This window comes from Oncorhynchus kisutch, linkage group LG2, assembly GCF_002021735.2.
Source record: "Oncorhynchus kisutch isolate 150728-3 linkage group LG2, Okis_V2, whole genome shotgun sequence".
In the NCBI taxonomy this organism is placed as follows: Eukaryota; Metazoa; Chordata; class Actinopteri; order Salmoniformes; family Salmonidae; genus Oncorhynchus; species Oncorhynchus kisutch.
This window is the reverse complement of record NC_034175.2, coordinates 25583301-25601470: the sequence shown is the minus strand read 5'-3', so window position 1 is coordinate 25601470 and position 18170 is coordinate 25583301. Positions and strand designations below refer to the sequence as shown.

The 18170-nt window shown below is 48.3% G+C and overlaps 1 protein-coding gene across 2 annotated transcripts in view; it reads right to left on the bottom strand.

The window, feature by feature from the left end:
* LOC109903910 (zinc finger protein 407-like) overlaps window positions 1-18170 on the bottom strand; it is a 199022-nt gene that overhangs the window by 44150 nt on the left and 136702 nt on the right. For both annotated transcript variants that reach the window (XM_031791980.1, XM_031791983.1), the window contains exons 6-8: window positions 17984-18067; window positions 16449-16569; window positions 11747-11925 (exon numbers count right to left, since the gene is read on the bottom strand). In XM_031791980.1, coding sequence (XP_031647840.1) covers window positions 11747-11925; window positions 16449-16569; window positions 17984-18067 — 384 coding nt within the window. The remainder of the gene's footprint in view (window positions 1-11746; window positions 11926-16448; window positions 16570-17983; window positions 18068-18170) is intronic.

Here is an 18170-nt window from a genome sequence, read left to right as displayed (position 1 = left end):
ATGTGTGTGTATGGGGATAGGAGGGTGTGTGTATGGGGGATACGAGGGTGTGTGTATGGGGGATAGGAGTGTGTATGTATATGGGAGATAGGAGGGTGTGTGTGTGTGGAGGATAGGAGGGTGTGTGTGTGGGAGATAGGAGGGTGTGAATATGGGGGATAGGAGGGTGTGTGTGTATGGGGGATAGGAGGATGTGTGTGTATGGGGATAGGAGGGTGTGTGTGTATGGGGATAGGAGGGTGTGTGTGTATGGGAGATAGGAGGGTGTGTGTGTATGGGAGATAGGATGGTGTGTGTGTGGGAGATAGGAGGGTGTGTGTATGGGGTATAGGAGAGTGTGAATATGGGGGATAGGAGGGTATGTGCGTGGGAGATAGGAGGGTGTGTGTATGGGGGATAGGAGGGTGTGAATATGGGGGATAGGAGGGTGTGTGTGTATGGGGGATAGGAGGGTGTATGTGTATGGTGGGATATGAGGGTGTGTGTGTATGGGGATAGGAGGGTATGTGCGTGGGAGATAGGAGGGTGTGTGTATGGGGGATAGGAGGGTGTGAATATGGGGGATAGGAGGGTGTGTGTGTATGGGGGATAGGAGGGTGTATGTGTATGGTGGGATATGAGGGTGTGTGTGTATGGGGATAGGAGGGTGTGTGTATGGGGGATACGAGGGTGTGTGTATGGGGGATAGGAGTGTGTATGTATATGGGAGATAGGAGGGTGTGTGTGTGTGGGGGATAGGAGGGTGTGTGTGTGGGAGATAGGAGGGTGTGAATATGGGGGATAGGAGGGTGTGTGTGTATGGGGGATAGGAGGATGTGTGTGTATGGGGATAGGAGGGTGTGTGTGTATGGGGATAGGAGGGTGTGTGTGTATGGGAGATAGGAGGGTGTGTGTGTATGGGAGATAGGATGGTGTGTGTGTGGGAGATAGGAGGGTGTGTGTGTGGGAGATAGGAGGGTGTGAATATGGGGGATAGGAGGGTGTGTGTGTATGGGGGATAGGAGGATGTGTGTGTATGGGGATAGGAGGGTGTGTGTGTATGGGGATAGGAGGGTGTGTGTGTATGGGAGATAGGAGGGTGTGTGTGTATGGGAGATAGGATGGTGTGTGTGTGGGAGATAGGAGGGTGTGTGTATGGGGGATAGGAGAGTGTGTGTGTATGGGGGATAGGAGGATGTGTGTGTATGGGGATAGGAGGGTGTGTGTGTATGGGGATAGGAGGGTGTGTGTGTATGGGAGATAGGAGGGTGTGTGTGTATGGGAGATAGGATGGTGTGTGTGTGGGGAGATAGGAGGGTGTGTGTATGGGGGATAGGAGAGTGTGAATATGGGGGATAGGAGGGTGTGTGTATGGGGGATAGGAGGGTGTTTGTGTATGGTGGGATATGAGGATGTGTGTGTATGGGGATAGGAGGGTGTGTGTATGGGGGATACGAGGGTGTGTGTATGGGGGATAGGAGTGTGTATGTATATGGGAGATAGGAGGGTGTGTGTGTGTGGGGGATAGGAGGGTGTGTGTGTGGGAGATAGGAGGGTGTGAATATGGGGGATAGGAGGGTGTGTGTGTATGGGGGATAGGAGGATGTGTGTGTATGGGGATAGGAGGGTGTGTGTGTATGGGGATAGGAGGGGTGTGTGTGTATGGGAGATAGGAGGGTGTGTGTGTATGGGAGATAGGATGGTGTGTGTGTGGGAGATAGGAGGGTGTGTGTATGGGGTATAGGAGAGTGTGAATATGGGGGATAGGAGGGTGTGTGTGTATGAGGGATAGGAGGGTGTTTGTGTATGGTGGGATATGAGGATGTGTGTGTATGGGGATAGGAGGGTGTGTGTATGGGGGATAAGAGGGTGTGTGTATGGGGGATAGGAGTGTGTGTGTGTATGGGGGATAGGAGTGTGTGTGTGTATGGGGGATAGGAGTGTGTGTGTGTATGGGGGAAAGGAGGGTGTGTGTGTATGGGGGATAGGAGAGTGTGTGTGTATGGGGGATAGGAGGGTGTGTGTGTATGGTGAATAGGAGGGTGTGTGTGTGTGGGAGATAGGAGGGTATGTGTGTATGGGAGATAGGAGGGTGTATGTGTATGGGAGATAGGAGGGTGTGTGTGTGGGAGATAGGAGGGTGTATGTATATGGGAGATAGGAGGGTGTATGTGTATGGGAGATAGGAGGGTGTATGTGTATGGTGGATAGGAGGGGGTATGTGTATGGGGATAGGAGGGTATGTGTGTGGGAGATAAGAGGGTGTGTGTGTATGGGAGATAGGAGGGTATATGTGTATGGGATACAGGAGGGTGTGTGTGTGGGAGATAGGAGGGTGTATGTGTCTGGGAGATAGGAGGGTGTATGTGTCTGGGAGATAGGAGGGTGTATGTGTATGGGAGATAGGAGGGTGTGTGTGGGAGATAGGAGGGTGTATGTGTATGGGAGATAGGAGGGTGTATGTGTATGGGAAATAGGAGGGTGTATGTGTGTGGGAGATAGGAGTGTGTGTGTGTGTGTGTGGGAGATAGGAGGGTGTGTGTGTGGGAGATAGGAGGGTGTATGTGTATGGGAAATAGGAGGGTGTATGGGAAATAGGAGGGTGTATGTGTGTGGGAGATAGGAGGGTGTGTGTGTATGGGAGATAGGAGGGTGTGTGTGTATGGGAGATAGGAGGGTGTGTGTGTATGGGAGATAGGAGGGTGTATGTGTATGGGAGATAGGAGGGTGTATGTGTATGGGAAATTTTCAGCCACAGGGAAATAGATGCTTAGCGAATGTGTCTTTTAAACACCCACATACAAAAGCGCACACACACACACATACAAACTCACCCTCCTTGCCCCAAACCCCATCCCTACTCTTTATCCAGCCCCAATACTCTGGAGTCTGTTCAGGTTATGGAGTCCAGCCTCAATACTCAGGAGTCTGTTCAGGTTATGGAGTCCAGCCCCAATACTATGGAGTCTCTTCAGGTTATGGAGTCCAGCCCCAATACTCTGGAGTCTCTTCAGGTTATGGAGTCCAGCCCCAATACTCTGGAGTCTGCCCTGATAGACACACAGTCTGAGGCATATAGCCCAACTAGCGAACCACGCTGAAATCTCTCATTAAAAATGCACAGACTCCAGAAACACATTTTTTGTTATTCATCCCCCCCCTTCTTTTCACAGGTGTCAAGAGAGATTTCATGGCCTGTGCCTGTGTGTGGATTTGTCACACCCCTTTTTAGTGCTAATTTGCCCTTTTAGGTTTAATCTCTCTGTGAGTGGCTTTCCTCACCCTTTAATTAGGCTACGGGGAACCGAAACCAACACCATACACACACACACAGAGACACAGGGGCATGCATGCACCCGCACACAAGACACTCTGCTATTGTTCTCCATGGGCTCCTTTCACACACAGCTCTAGTCACTTACACAGGACTGAGACAAAAAGAGAGAACAAGACAGTGCCATAGATACAGTCAGTGGGGAGAAAGAGAGAGAGAGCATGTGTGCTACGTGTGTGTGGGCGTGTGTGAAAGACAGAGAGAATGTTAAACTTTCACTCTTCCCTTACCTATCTTACAATGCTCTCTCTCTCTCTCTCTCTCTCGCTCTCTCTCGCTCTCTCTCTCTCGCTCTCTCTCGCTCTCTCTCTCTCTCTCGCTCTCTCTCGCTCTCTCGCTCTCTCTCGCTCTCTCTCTCTCGCTCTCTCTCGCTCTCTCTCGCTCTCTCGCTCTCTCTCGCTCTCTCTCGCTCTCTCTCTCTCGCTCTCTCTCGCTCTCTCATTACAAAATTAGCCAAACAAAGCCTGAGCACTATAAAGGAAAATACAATAACAGAGGCGCTCGTTATGTGGAAATAAGAGGACACTTAATTGGGGTCTGATAGCCTAATAGGCAGCACTCTGATTACCAAGTGCTGCACATTGGGTCAAATTAGCCCAGTGATGAGCAGCCAGGGGATTCAATTATGTTGGGAGAACAAAACGAAGAGCAGCGAAAGCTCCTAACAGGGGCACCGTAACAAGAAACATGGGACTCTGGTTTTCATTTTTAAATGGCAATTGGTCTGTTGGTTGGGAAGTAAGACCAAAACCTTCCTGGATAGAACAGGAAGCCAATAAGCAGCCATGTTTTTACTACCATCACCGGTCCGGGGGCCTCGTTCAGGTGAATGTAACGTTGCAAGAATGTTTAGATAGACAGACATGTGTGGTGTAGAACAGATATAGGATAGGTGAAAAGGTCTTAAAACAGTCATTTTGGAAACACTTATAAGGGCTGTGTTTAGTGTAGGCTTTACCCTGGCGTGACGTTTTGATAACCATGTAAATCTCTCTCAGACAAGGTGACTTTTATCAATATATTCGGCTCTATTTACTCTCAGATTCAAACATGTTAATTAGCATCAAAGTAGACATCATACAAGACTAGGAATCCCTGCAGGCTCCTGCAAGGCATCGCTAGCTGACACCTTTTTGTTTAATTGCCAATTTATGAATTACAACATTTTGCTAACATTAGATAGTTAATACCGAGATTCCAACCTTTACTTCGATTCGTCAGATGGCATTTGTAGTTCTTTATGAATTCTTTTTTTGGGGGGTGGTCACCTTTTCCTAAAGAGGTTTACACTGTTAGCAAAATGTCACGCCCGGGTAAACACAGCCCTTCTTAAAATGTTGGAACCATTTCCTTGTTTGACCCTTAGGTTTTATGAGTAGTATGACTCATACTGTGGTACTCTATTGAAGTCGACATTTTAAACGGTTAAGGTTAGGGTGAAAGGTTATAGGGTAAGGACGTCCCAAGGATTCCGGGTAGCACTAACCGGTAGAATAGGAGGATTGTGTAAACTGTGTTCATCACATTTCCATCTGCAACGTCCTAGAATGTTTGTCTTCTGAGCGTGGCCCATGTAAAAAAAAAAAAAAAAGTTTTGAAAAACTATCATGTCTTATCGCTACATAGATCGGATAGGTGCAGTGAAATGTGTTGTTTTACAGGGTCAGCAATAATAATACGCTGCCACAGGGGCAAATTACAGTTAAGGCCCTTGCTCAAGTGCACATACAGATTTTTTCAATTTGTTGCCCCGGTTATTCGAACCAGTGACCTTTTGGTTAATGCCCCAACGATCTAACCTCTAGGCTACCTGACACCCCATGTAGATTATCTCGAGCTGAAGGTCAAGGGCTCCAGTACTGACGGGGGTTAATGGTTAGGGGAGAGATAGAGGAAGTGTGTTTCACTCCACTCCATTCCCCCAGACAGAGAGCAACACGGTGGTGTTATAAGGCTTGTGTTGACGGAGTCAAAAGGGGGACCGGTGCGAGACAGAGACAATCGCAAACCAATACTCCTCTCTACCACAATCCCTCTCTCTCTCTCTCTCTCTCTCTGTCCCTCCCTCCCTCCCTCTCTATATCGCTCTATCCCCCTCCCTCCCTCGCTCTCTCTGTCCCTCCCTCCCTCTCTATATCGCTCTATCCCCCTCCCCCTCTCTCTCTGTCCCTCCCTCCCTCTCTATATCGCTCTATCCCCCTCCCTCTCTCTCTCTGTCCCTCCCTCCCTATATCGCTCTATCCCCCTCCCTCTCTCTCTCTGTCCCTCCCTCCCTCTCTATATCGCTCTATCCCCCTCCCTCTCTCTCTCTGTCCCTCCCTCCCTCTCTATATCGCTCTATCCCCCTCCCTCTCTCTCTCTGTCCCTCCCTCCCTCTCTATATCGCTCTATCCCCCTCCCTCTCTCTCTCTGTCCCTCCCTCCCTCTCTATATCGCTCTATCCCCCTCCCTCTCTCTCTCTCTCCCTCCCTCCCTCCCTCTCTCTGTAACTCCCTCTCTATATCGCTCTATCCCCCTCCCTCTCTCTCTTTGTCCCTCCCTCCCTCCCTCACTCTATATCGCTCTATCCCCCTCCCTCTCTCTCTCTGTCCCTTCCTCCCTCCCTCTCTATATCGCTCTATCCCCCTCCCCCTCTCTCTCTGTCCCTCCCTCCCTCCCTCCCTAACTCCCTCTCTATATCGCTCTATCCCCCTCCCTCTCTCTCTCTCTGTCCCTCCCTCCCTCCCTCTCTCTCTAACTCCCTCTCTATATCGCTCTATCCCCCTCCCTCTCTCTCTCTCTCTGTCCCTCCCTCCCTCTCTCTCTAACTCCCTCTCTATATCGCTCTATCCCCCTCCCTCTCTCTCTCTCTCTCTGTCCCTCCCTCCCTCCCTCTCTCTCTAACTCCCTCTCTATATCGCTCTATCCCCCTCCCTCTCTCTCTTATTAGCCCCCACCCTCTCATCTTTTTCTGCCCATCGCTGTTAGTAGGCAGGCAGACTGAGGCCTAGTGGTAAAGGCAGCTCTGTCTACTGTCTATAGCAGTGTCTGTAGCGATGGGAGATGGGTGACTGAATAATGGAGAAGGTCTTATACGAGCCGGCTGGTCCCATATCCAACGCCCCGTGCCGGGAGAGAGGTGCCTCTTGGGAAACACCCCTGTAGCTGTCACTCACACCACACGGAGGAGGGTGTCTGTGTGTGTTTGAGTATGTGTGTTTGAATGTGTGTTTGAATGTGTGTGTCTGTGTGTGTTTGAGTATGTGTGTGTGTTTGAATGTGTGTGTCTGTGTGTGCCTGTGTGTGTCTGTGTGTGCCTGTGTGTGCCTGTGTGTGCCTGTGCGTGTTTTCAGACAAGGCCCCGTCATCCCCAGGCACACACCAGAGAAAGGCAGACACACACTTCTCTGACCCCTACAGTACACACTGTGACCTTTCCATCATCCAATCATCCATCAGAGCCAAAGTCAGGGGCATGAGGGGGGTGGGGCTTTTGTAATAATTCACTATATAAGAAGTAGCCATGGATAAAAATAGGGAACCAGTAGCCACTGATTCTATTCTCTATATTCCCTATAGTGCAAATAGGGCTCTGGTCAAAAGTAGTGCACTACATACTAAAAAAAGGGGGTCATTTCAGAAGAAGTCACTGAAAAACAGAGAGAACCAACCAGGAGCCACTAGTCCCACAGTTTCTCTTACATACATACATAGACCCATAGACTGGGTGTCGGTCTGTCCCCTGAATGGCCACTAAATACCACGAGAGAGTGACTCTGAGTGGAGCGAAGTGGAACAAACAAAGGCCTGTTTGCCGCGGCTGACGTGTGATGAATGCGTCCGTTCACGCTCGTCGGAGCAGGTCATTATGCAGGAAACGCCGGCTTTGCCTAGCCTGAGCGGCCCCTGTGCCCGCATCCGTTTACTGGGCCACACGCCACTGCATGCGTCGTCTCTCTTCCCAGACCGGTTGGCTTTTCACTCCCTCCAGAGCCGTCCCCTGGGGCACACTCACACTGAGCGGCGCTCCCTGCGTCTCTGCCGTGACATCTCAATCAGGCCTACTGTAACATGTGGAGCGTGGGGATGGGGGAGAGTCAATATCCAAATACACAAATAGGCCTCCCAGAGAGGGACTGAGAGGGGGGGGGACAGAGAGAGGGAGAGAGAGAGAGAGAGAGAGAGAAAACAATAGAGAGAGAGAGGCAGAGAAGGGAGAGGCAAAGACAAACAAGCGAGTCCCCTGATAGTTGACTAGTCTCTACCGTGCTCTGTCGGAGGGGAGACTCTCTTTCCAGAGCTCATGCTTTGGGTTGCAAAAAACTGTGATGTATTTCCAGGAAGGAAAAAAAAAAAACAGGCCCAAAGAAAGCCAGCAGGGAATCAAAAAGGTGTTCACCACGGGGGAATTCTCCAATTAACACCCGACACGGCAATCAGCTTCAAGCCCAGGCGTGCAGGTGTGCTGCACTCACGGTGTGTTTGTGTGAACGCGACGGGAAGGGACAGAGAGACAAAACGACACACTGTCTTCAGAGTTTACTGGGTTTTGTATCCATCTGTTCCGACAACACATTGCATTAACATCCTCCTGATATTGTCCTCACACTGTAAACGCAGGTGCGTTCGTGCCAACGACTACAGACAGAAAGGCAGACGGGGAACAGTTGAGCTAAGGGACAAACAGAGACAAAGACACATTGAAAGACCAAGATATACATTTCTGAGCCTTTATAAACGGTGATTTTTTCCCCTCCCAAACGTCTCGCTGCAACAAGTCCATTGTTCATGTCACAAACTCTCTCTCAGGGTGACGCCAAGTCCCGAGATGTTGGGTTTATTGTCTACGCTTCAAATTGACACAGTTCCACGCCAAACTGAGTGGACCAACTTTATTCCTAGAATAAACACATCCACACACGCACACACACGCACACACACACACAACAGGGGTGGGATATTTCATTAGATGCTGAAGGGACAGAGAGAGAGAGAGAAACAGAAAGAGAGAGACAGAAAGAGAGAGCAACGGGGGAACAATACACAGAGAGAGAGAGAGAGGAGAGAGAGAGAGAAGAGAGAGAGAGAGGAGAGAGAGAGAGAGGAGAGAGAGAGAGAGAGAGAGAGGGGGGAGAGAGAGAGAGAGAGAGAGGAGAGAGAGAGAGATATGGGGAGGGTAGAAAGCAAGAAGAAAGGAAGAAAGACGAACTAAAGTAAAAACCATTTGAAAAACAGCTTTTTTTCGCTTGCAATATCGCACAACAACAAACACGCATACAAATGAATTTGCCTGATGGTTCAGATACGGTATTAAGATCATCATTTAAGCAGGGGCCCTTTTGCAAACCTCTACGGTTGTCATCGGTCTTGTATTATTAGGGCAAACAGAAACTGAACTAACTAGGAACAATGCCTTGAAGACATGCTGAGGCCGGCCACTAAGTAGCACATCCAGACACATCATTATGAGCCATTTGATTGCCGTGCCCTCCAGATGCGCAATTATCAGTCCAAAATTGGGGAGATTTTTTACAATTAAACAGTGGGATGAAGACCATCTAACAATGCTAATGATGACTTATGACCTGTGTGGGTATGAAAGGGCATTGTATTACGCCACGGTTACGCATATGGGATGGGACGGGTCGGTGTTTATATACCCTCAGTGCCCTCTTAACCCAGGGTGCATCTGAAATGGTAACCTGTTCTCTATTTAGCGCCTACCTTAAACCAGAACCTCGAGGCTCTGGTGAAAAGAAGTGCACTGCATCGGGAATAGGGAACCATTTTGGACAAACTTTTAGCCAGCCCAGTCAGCGACAACTCTGTACTAGACCTTCAGTGGTGAAACAAGGCCCCAGAGGAAGCTAGCCATACGGTATGGTGCTGTTCCTGTAGTCTCTACCATCACCGCTAGCCTTGCGATCTCAGAAGCACTGCCATTTCCCTGCTCCCTATCTCTGTGTCAATCTCACGAGGGAGACAATTGTCATTACCATTTTACTTCAAAAATTCCCCTAACCGTATTCTCCTGGTTTCTTTCATATTTTTTTTCGAATCATAATTTCCCTCCCGTCATCTCTGGCTGGTTCTAATTCCCTCCTCTCTTCCTCCCTCTCTCCCTCCTCCGTTTGCAGAGGACCTCTCTTTTCATCCTTGAGAAGGGCTTTAATTCGAAGTGCGACGGCGTTGAATAAAGAAAGGGTGAAGAAAAAAGAGAGGCAGAGACGGCACCGAGAGGAGCGCCGCGGACGCCCGAGTGTCAATCAACTGCGGCTGTGAGGGGCCCGTGACTGGGGCTACGGAGGAGAAAGAGAGGAGAGGAGAGAGAGAGAGTCTGTGTTTGATCTGTGTCTTTCAAAGGGAAAACAGCAGGAAGGGCCTTCACAGACGATTTGCCTCTCCCTGCCAGCTCCAGCTCCATCCTGACAGAGAGCAATCACAAGCAGGTTAATTCAACATCTACCTTCTTCATCTTTTTTTCCCCCGCTCTCCTTTCTTTTGGTCTCGTTCTGTCGACTCGGATGAAACGTTGCTTCCCGTTTTCAGAGAGCCCCGCAAGAGCACTTTAAAACACAAACAGACCTTCTTTCAACCTTCTGTGGGGGGGGGGGGGTTAAGGGTGTCTAGGGGGGTGAGCCAGAGTGTAAGGGAATATGAAGCAGGTATTTTGCCAACCATAACTCTATGGAAGGCAAAGAGAGGCCGGTGAACAGTCAGCAGATTCAGCACACAGGGACAGAACACAGATCCATCCTGTCTCCATAGAAACTAAAGAAATAAAGCCACAGTGTTTCCTTCTCCATGCTCTATGGCCATGTTCCTCACCCCAGTAATGGTATCCTCTCCTGGCCAACGTCTGTCCTGGTCTGTGTCCCGGGCACTGTTTTTGACCAGAGCCCTTATGGACCCTGGGCAAAAGGAGTGCAGGAAATAGGGAACAGGGCACCATTTGGGACTCAGCCTTGGACTGGAGCGGCTAGCTACCCACATGCTTTACTATCCAGAGGGCACCAGGTCAGAGGGATAACAGGATAAAAGGTGTCCTTTCGGGTTCCAGAGAAGGACATTCAACTCTCTAGATTGGATTTGGGGCCTTCAAGGACACAGGAAGAACACTCAACACAAAAGATAGATCCAATAGAGGACGAACAGATTTGTTCTGGAGGAGGAGGGGGGGTTAGAGGAGGAGGAGGAGGAGAGTGGATGAGGAGGGGGTAGAGGAGGAGGAGGAGAGAAGGAGGAGGAGGGTGGAGGAGGGGGTAGAGGAGGAGGGTGGAGGAGGGTGGAGGAGGGTGGAGGAGGAGGGAGTAGAGGAGGAGGAGGAGGAGGAGGGGGTAGAGGAGGAGGAGGGGGGGTAGAGGAGGAGGAGGAGGAGGGAGTAGAGGAGGAGGAGGAGGAGGAGGGGGTAGAGGAGGAGGGTGGAGGAGGAGGGGGTAGAGGAGGAGGAGGAGGGAGTAGAGGAGGAGGGAGTAGAGGAGGAGGAGGGGGGGTAGAGGAGGAGGAGGAGGAGGAGGGAGTAGAGGAGGAGGAGGAGGAGGAGGAGGGGGTAGAGGAGGAGGGTGGAGGAGGAGGGGGTAGAGGAGGAGGAGGAGGGAGTAGAGGAGGAGGAGGAGGAGGGGGTAGAGGAGGAGGAGGAGGAGGAGGGGGTAGAGGAGGAGGAGGAGGGGGTAGAGGAGGAGAAGGAGGGTGGAGGAGGAGGGGATAGAGGAGGAGGAGGAGGGTGGAGGAGGAGCAACAGAAGGCAGAGGAGGAGAAGGAGGAGGTGGAGGGAAGAAGGAGGAGTGATTGGCAGGGCACTGTATTATTACATCCAGCACTGCTCGCAGGCCTGTGTGTAGATAGGGGTACTCCTGCCTGTGTGTAGATAGGGGTACTCCTGCCTGTGTGTAGATAGGGGTACTCCTGCCTGTGTGTAGATAGGGGTACTCCTGCCTGTGTGTAGATAGGGGTACTCCTGCCTGTGTGTAGATAGGGGTACTCCTGCCTGTGTGTAGATAGGGGTACTCCTGCCTGTGTGTAGATAGGGGTACTCCTGCCTGTGTGTAGATAGGGGTACTCCTGCCTGTGTGTAGATAGGGGTACTCCTGCCTGTGTGTAGATAGGGGTACTCCTGCCTGTGTGTAGATAGGGGTACTCCTGCCTGTGTGTAGATAGGGGTACTCCTGCCTGTGTGTAGATAGGGGTACTCCTGCCTGTGTGTAGATAGGGGTACTCCTGCCTGTGTGTAGATAGGGGTACTCCTACATGTGTGTAGATAGGGGTACTCCTGCCTGTGTGTAGATAGGGGTACTCCTACCTGTGTGTAGATAGGGGTACTCCTGCCTGTGTGTAGATAGGGTACTCCTGCCTGTGTGTAGATAGGGGTACTCCTGCCTGTGTGTAGATAGGGGTACTCCTACCTGTGTGTAGATAGGAGTACTACTACCTGTGTGTAGATAGGGGTACTCCTACCTGCATGCAGGTAGGCCAGGTCAGGGTTCTCGATGTCGGGGTGATGCTCCTTCAGATGGTTCCTGAAGTCCATAGGGCCGTTGGTCCCGTAGTCACACTTGGGGCAGTTGTACATCTTCACTCCCTCGTGCTTCCCCGTGTGCAGGATGTGCTTTCGGATGTTCTCCGCACAGTTGGATCTGTTGGGAGATGAACAGACAACGATTAAAAAGGAGGAACAGTTGATTCAATTAGAAGATAAAAAGATCAAACGAAGAGTAAAAAAAGACAGGAAGGAGAAGAAGAAAATCCCCCAAACAATCGAGGATGCTCCCCTTGGAAGGTTTCCTGTACTGACGCTTTGGTTTTGTTCTATTGACACTAACAACATGAATCAAGTGGATTGAACTCAAACAATTTAGTGGTGGTGCTGAGGGAGCATGTTTAAGGAGTTTACATATTTGGAGAGACTCTTAAAGCCCCTGTGACAACGCAATACACACAATCCAAAAGGGGGGGGGGGGGCAAAGTGGTAAACAATGATAAACAATTCTACAATTTGTGAGATACATTTACATGCTGTGGATGCACTGTTGTCGTTTTCACACAGCCCTTGGTACCTCTTGCATGTTGCAGACGTTTCACTCTAGGAGTATGAAACTCCTGCAACAGGGTGAAAGTTAAAAACAACATTTTTACACCGTATTTCGACGAAGTCTACCGTGTTTGTAATCTCGGAACCCTGACCCAAATCTGGAATCCATGATTCTGGGCACTGAGGAATTTCAAAACGGAGCTCAAGTAACACACACACCGACATAACCCCAACCAACAGATACAACGGTTACCACATTATGTAAGCACGTGCAGTGCAGGAGACGCGGCACTTTCATTCGCACACACACACACACACACACACACACACACACACACACACACACACACACACACACACACACAGCATCATGCGTGATGGATGAGGCACACGTGCTTGGTCTCGGGCTGACATTCCCGGACAGCATAATATGCAATCCCTTCTCCCTTATCACCTTGGCTGGGACAATAAAGGCTCACGGGTACCATAGCTCACGCCAGGCAAGGGTAGAATTTGTTTTCACTTTTTGCCGAGACACCTCCCTCCAAGGGTCTTAGCAGTCCGGCTCCATTTGCTTTACGGGATGTCCTCAGTACTATGCAGAGGACCCGCCCCTTTCTGTGTTTCACACATAAACACATCAAAACACCTGCTGGTGAATATGGTGAAAACGTCCCTCCATGAAGCCAGGTGCGTCGGGTAGGGTCAAATGTGAGGTGTTCTCCTTAGAGGTCCAGGAATGGGACAAGCTCTTTTTCACTGTGCTTTTCGCTGTAGACGTGTCTATCTGTACTCAGTGCAGTTCCCGTTCCATTAAGACCCTGGGACAGTGGATGAGGATTGCCCACAGGGATGTAACTACCCTCCACCTAATGCTAAAACCCATACAGGATAGGCCTCCTCCTTTTTTACAGACCGAGACTCCACAACCGAATTAACATCAACATCGCAAATGAAGTAAATAGCATTTTCAGTCACTTGACAAATCGTGGTGTATAGCCGGCCTACAGGAGCAGTAAATACCACCCAGCAAGTAACTATCCCACATTTTCAATTCAGAATTTTCCTCGGCCACTTAAAAGTTATTTCAAAACTTCCCTTCAGATAGAGAGGTCCTCGTTCACCGTCAGGAAAATAATAAGAATAATCATAAATCGTAAAAAATAAAAAAATAAAAAAACATAATATCATTTATATTCAAGACAAATGAACTGATTTCTTATTCCAGGCCAGTGGAATAAATGCATCCATTCAGAGTCAGATATGAAAAGGTTCTAAAGAACAGTGTGCGGGTGGGATCCCGGGGGAGCGCTTCTATCTCTCAGATATGGTAATGGCGTAATTGTCATATTAAAACAACATCGTGTGCGTTTAGGAGTCAGCAGGTGTCAGGCTAAAAGAAAGGCCCACACAGTCCTCCGACGATGGCCAATATTAATTAGTCCAACGGCCGCCTTTCAACTCTCTCCACGTCCGTGAGCAGCGACATGGGAATCAACCCCGCTGCCGAGATATCGTCGTGATTCGCTCCGTCTTTTTATTCTTTTTCTAAAACATTTCCATATCTTCTTCGTCGACGGCTGCATTTGGTAATGAGGCTAGTAATTGAGGCTGTTCGTTAGCAGTGGATTTAAATCGTGCGTCTTTGTGTTTCAAGAATGGCGGTAGGCATCTGCGACAGCAAAGAGACGGCCTAGACATCATTAACGCTCATCCACGCCTTGCTCTCCGCCTCTCCCAACACTTCACAGGGTCACCGGCCCCGCGACTCCCACCGCCAGCCGTGCGGCGGGCCTCGAAAGTTAGCGCTACCTCGAATTAGCTCAAAGTAGCTCTTTTCGCAGGCAGGCAGATTGAAAACGTGCATACAGAGGATGCTGATCTAAAGAATTAAAGGGAGGATATCAATTATGCCAGTCATGATGCCTTAGTAGCTATAACGAGTGTCTATTCATTGAGAACAAAAGAGATAAGGTGGTATGAGGTTTTGGCCTGCAAAATGAGGTATACTGTATATAGCCTTTGAGAATGTATATATTTTTTATTTTACCTTTATTTAACTAGGCAAGTCAGTTAAGAACAAAATCTTATTTTCAACGACGGCCTAGGAACAGTGGGTTAACTGCCTGTTCAGGGGCAGAACGACAGATTTGTACCTTGTCGGCTCTGGGATTTGAACATGCAACCTTTCGGTTACTAGTCCAACGCTCTAACCACTAGGCTACCCTGCCACCCAGTAATTACCTTCATCTTCCAAACATAATTGTTTGAACTTTCAATAATACAATACAAAAAGTTATATTTCACATTCATTTGAGGATAAGGTAAAGAAGTTGCATTGAGGATTTCATAGATGTCAGCGACACACTATTTTATACCAATATAAGATTAAACAATATATACTGAACAAAAATATAAACACAACATGTCAAATGTTGGTTTCATAAGCCGAAATCAAAGTTCCCTGAAATGATCCATACACACAAAAAGCATATTTCTCTCAAATGTTGTGCACAAATGGCTTTACATCCCTGTTAGTGGGCATTTCTCCTTTGCCCTGACAGGTGTGGCATATCAAGAAGCTGATTTAACAGCATGATTATTACATAGGTGTACCTTGCGCTGGGGACAATAAAAGGCCACTGTGCAGTTCTCACACAACTGATATTTATGTCTGTAATAAATGTATTTTTTGGGAAAAACTCATTCTAATTGGCTGGGCCTGGCTCCTCAGTCGGTGGGCCTACGCCTTCCGAGGCCCACCCATCTCTGCGCCCCTGCCTAGTCATGTAAAATCCATACATTAGAGCCTAATGAATTTATTTCAAATGACAGATTTCCTTTTATGAACTGTCACTCAGTAGCATTTTTTTAATTTTTGCATGTTGCGTTTATATTTTTTGTCCAGTATAGTAAATGTATTACGATATAATTATAAACATAATAAAATGACAAGTTGCAAGCATTATAATGGTATATCAAATTCTATATATCATGAGATATCCTGTTCACACTCAAATGTCGACAGTGTCTTGACTAGCACATCCTTATTTGTGTGAAGTCATTGAACAATTGAGACATTGAGCCATTGGAGGTTTACAAATGTATCCAGGGTGGAAGATTCGGAGCACAGAGTTAGGCCCCTCGTGACTACCTGGTGTCCGTGTTCAATTCCTCCGACACACATGAGGAGCCCAGCAGGGGTTGCGAGCTGCTACCCTCTCCAGCCCCTCCCTCTGCCCTCCGTACCCACAGGGGCCAAAACAAAAATGTTAATTGGTCTTCTAATTTGCCGTTTCATTTGCCACAATCTGTAACGATCATTTGGTATCAGCTAGAGGAGCAGTTGATTTGGTTCCCTCTGTCGCCTCCCCACAGTGCTTTTAAACGTCAAATACTACCCTTCCCTTGATAAACAGGATGTGAATTGAGTGCAAAATGCGTATAAATAAGTGAAATATGATATAACACCTCACATGCTAAACCATTGCCTTCCTACAGAAGACAAGCTTCACCGTGGTAGTGTTTCTGAACTATGTTAAAGAACAAAGAATGGCAATTGGTATTGTGGTCCCGTTAATGTTTAAGGATATTGAGCTTTGGGGGGGGGGGGGGGGTTTCTCCCTCTGATGTTCCTAAAGATATTAACCGAGATTGGAACATCTCACCTTTATTTTAGTATCTGGATAATACATTCCCAATCCCAACAGCCTTGCATATCCTTATAGAGCCAACCACAACAAACAGCCTGTCCATGTCATTTTAGTTCCTCTAAAACCGACGCCGGGAGCCTTCCTTTCACACTTCCACCACACCTGAGAGGGGGAGGAAGAGGACGAAGAAGAGGAAGCGAGATGGAGGAGTGCAACGTTGCCAAAAGTTTTCCCAATTTCACCGACAATTTCCTGTGTAATTACTGATGGTCTGTGATGGTGTTTTAATGACAGAGACCTGCCAGCGGCTGGTGGCTGTAGCCTGCTGATTGCAGAGTGATGAGATGATGAAGCATGTGGGAGATCCGACCTGTGTGTGTGTGTGCGTGCGTGTGTGATTAAACCCACAGTCCTCCTGCCCATCAACCCCTGCCATCTATCCATCCATGCGTGGGCAAGCCCAATGAGCCGGTACCTGTAGTCGCACCAGGGGCATCGGTAGGGCTTCTCCCCTGTGTGCACGCGCTTGTGGCGGGTCAAGTGGGACTGGGTGGTGGAGGCGAAGCCGCACAGCTGACACTTGAAGGGCCGTTCTCCTGGGGGGACAGACAGAGAGACAGACAGGGACGATGAGGGAAGGGCGGAGACAGGAAGACGGACAGGGACGATGAGGGAAGGGCGGACAGAGAGAAATACAGAATCACTGTCCGTCTCAAGTGGAATCTCAGTCTAACACAGGCATTTACGTTTAACATATGGATGATTTAGCAGACGCTCTTGTCCAGAGCGACTTACATTAGTCCATGCATCTTAACATGGCTAGATGAGACAACAACATATCACAATCATAGCCCCTAAACAAAATCGTTATTAGCAAAGTCAGTGCTAGTGGGAAAGTAGTTGAAATCGTTCAAATACTTTTGAGCAATTCTGCGACTATTCCAATAATTCAATTGTGCCAGAAAAGCTCAATCAAGGCCACCTAAAGCAGCGATTGTCAGCGGGTCACGGTTGTCTGAGCAACAAACAAATATATATTCTTTATGGGGGAAAAAATTCCACTCTGAACTTAAACGACTTAAGCCAGGTAGAAAGTGTGTAGAACTTATAATGGACCATTTTCTTTGTTGATGTAATTGAATCTCTGAAATGTTTTTCTTCAATCACAGTATTTTCAACATAGAGCCATTAGCAGCGTATCTTTTGGTTGATTTTGTGGTCTCAAACCAGTGAATTTATGAACATTCTTCATCAAGAATATGGGAGAATTGTTATTATTGTCAATGAAAGAACGGGGAATGTTGTTCCCTGATATATTTGCTACATTTACTAACAACATAGCATAAAAAAATGTTTTATAGATATTGTATTTTGGCGATTCTTTTCCGCGATGCGAATATTGGGTCGCAACTGAGACAACCTGGGTTCAATTTGGGTCCCGAGGCAAAACCATTTGAGACCCAGTCATCTAAAGCATTTGAAAGGACTTCAAATCCTATTTGAACCCAGGCCTGTTCTGAAAAAGAGACATTGACTGATGACACCTGTAGTCTGGACAGTGTGTCCGACAATAGGTTGCCGAGATGTATTTATTGGAATTGAAACTTGACAACAGGGGACAAGAGAGGACAAAAAGTAAGAGTGTTGGGTAAATGCAAATGACTGTCAAAATGTGACAGCAAAAGAAATCAAAATTATGAATATCTAAATGAATATTTATAACGGGATGCTTGATCCTTGGGCGCCTGCCAGACGAACGGTTAACAGGATTTGTTTCACTTTCCCAATTTCCAAAAAGCACTTGTTATTGATGGCATATCTGAAAAATGCAATTTTCCTAAGAAATAGAATGACATGGTGAAATGATAACCTAAATTAAAAATGTCTCAGATTCAGTCATCCATACTGCTACACATGTCTATCACTGACAGCAACATGTCAGACTGTGTGTGTGTGTGTGTGTGTATGTCAGATGCTGGATATGTGCAGCTCTAGCGTCGTGTGGCTCACCTGTGTGTTGCCGGCGATGCTTGGTGAGGGCGTGTCGCGTGCCACCCGCAAAACCACAGAGATCGCACAGGAAGGACTTTTCTCCTGTAGGGGGCGGGAATGGGGGGGGGGGGGGGGGGTGGGAATGGGGGGGGGGGTGGACGACATTACAGAGTCAACAGAGGAAGAAGGAGTAGGGACAACATCA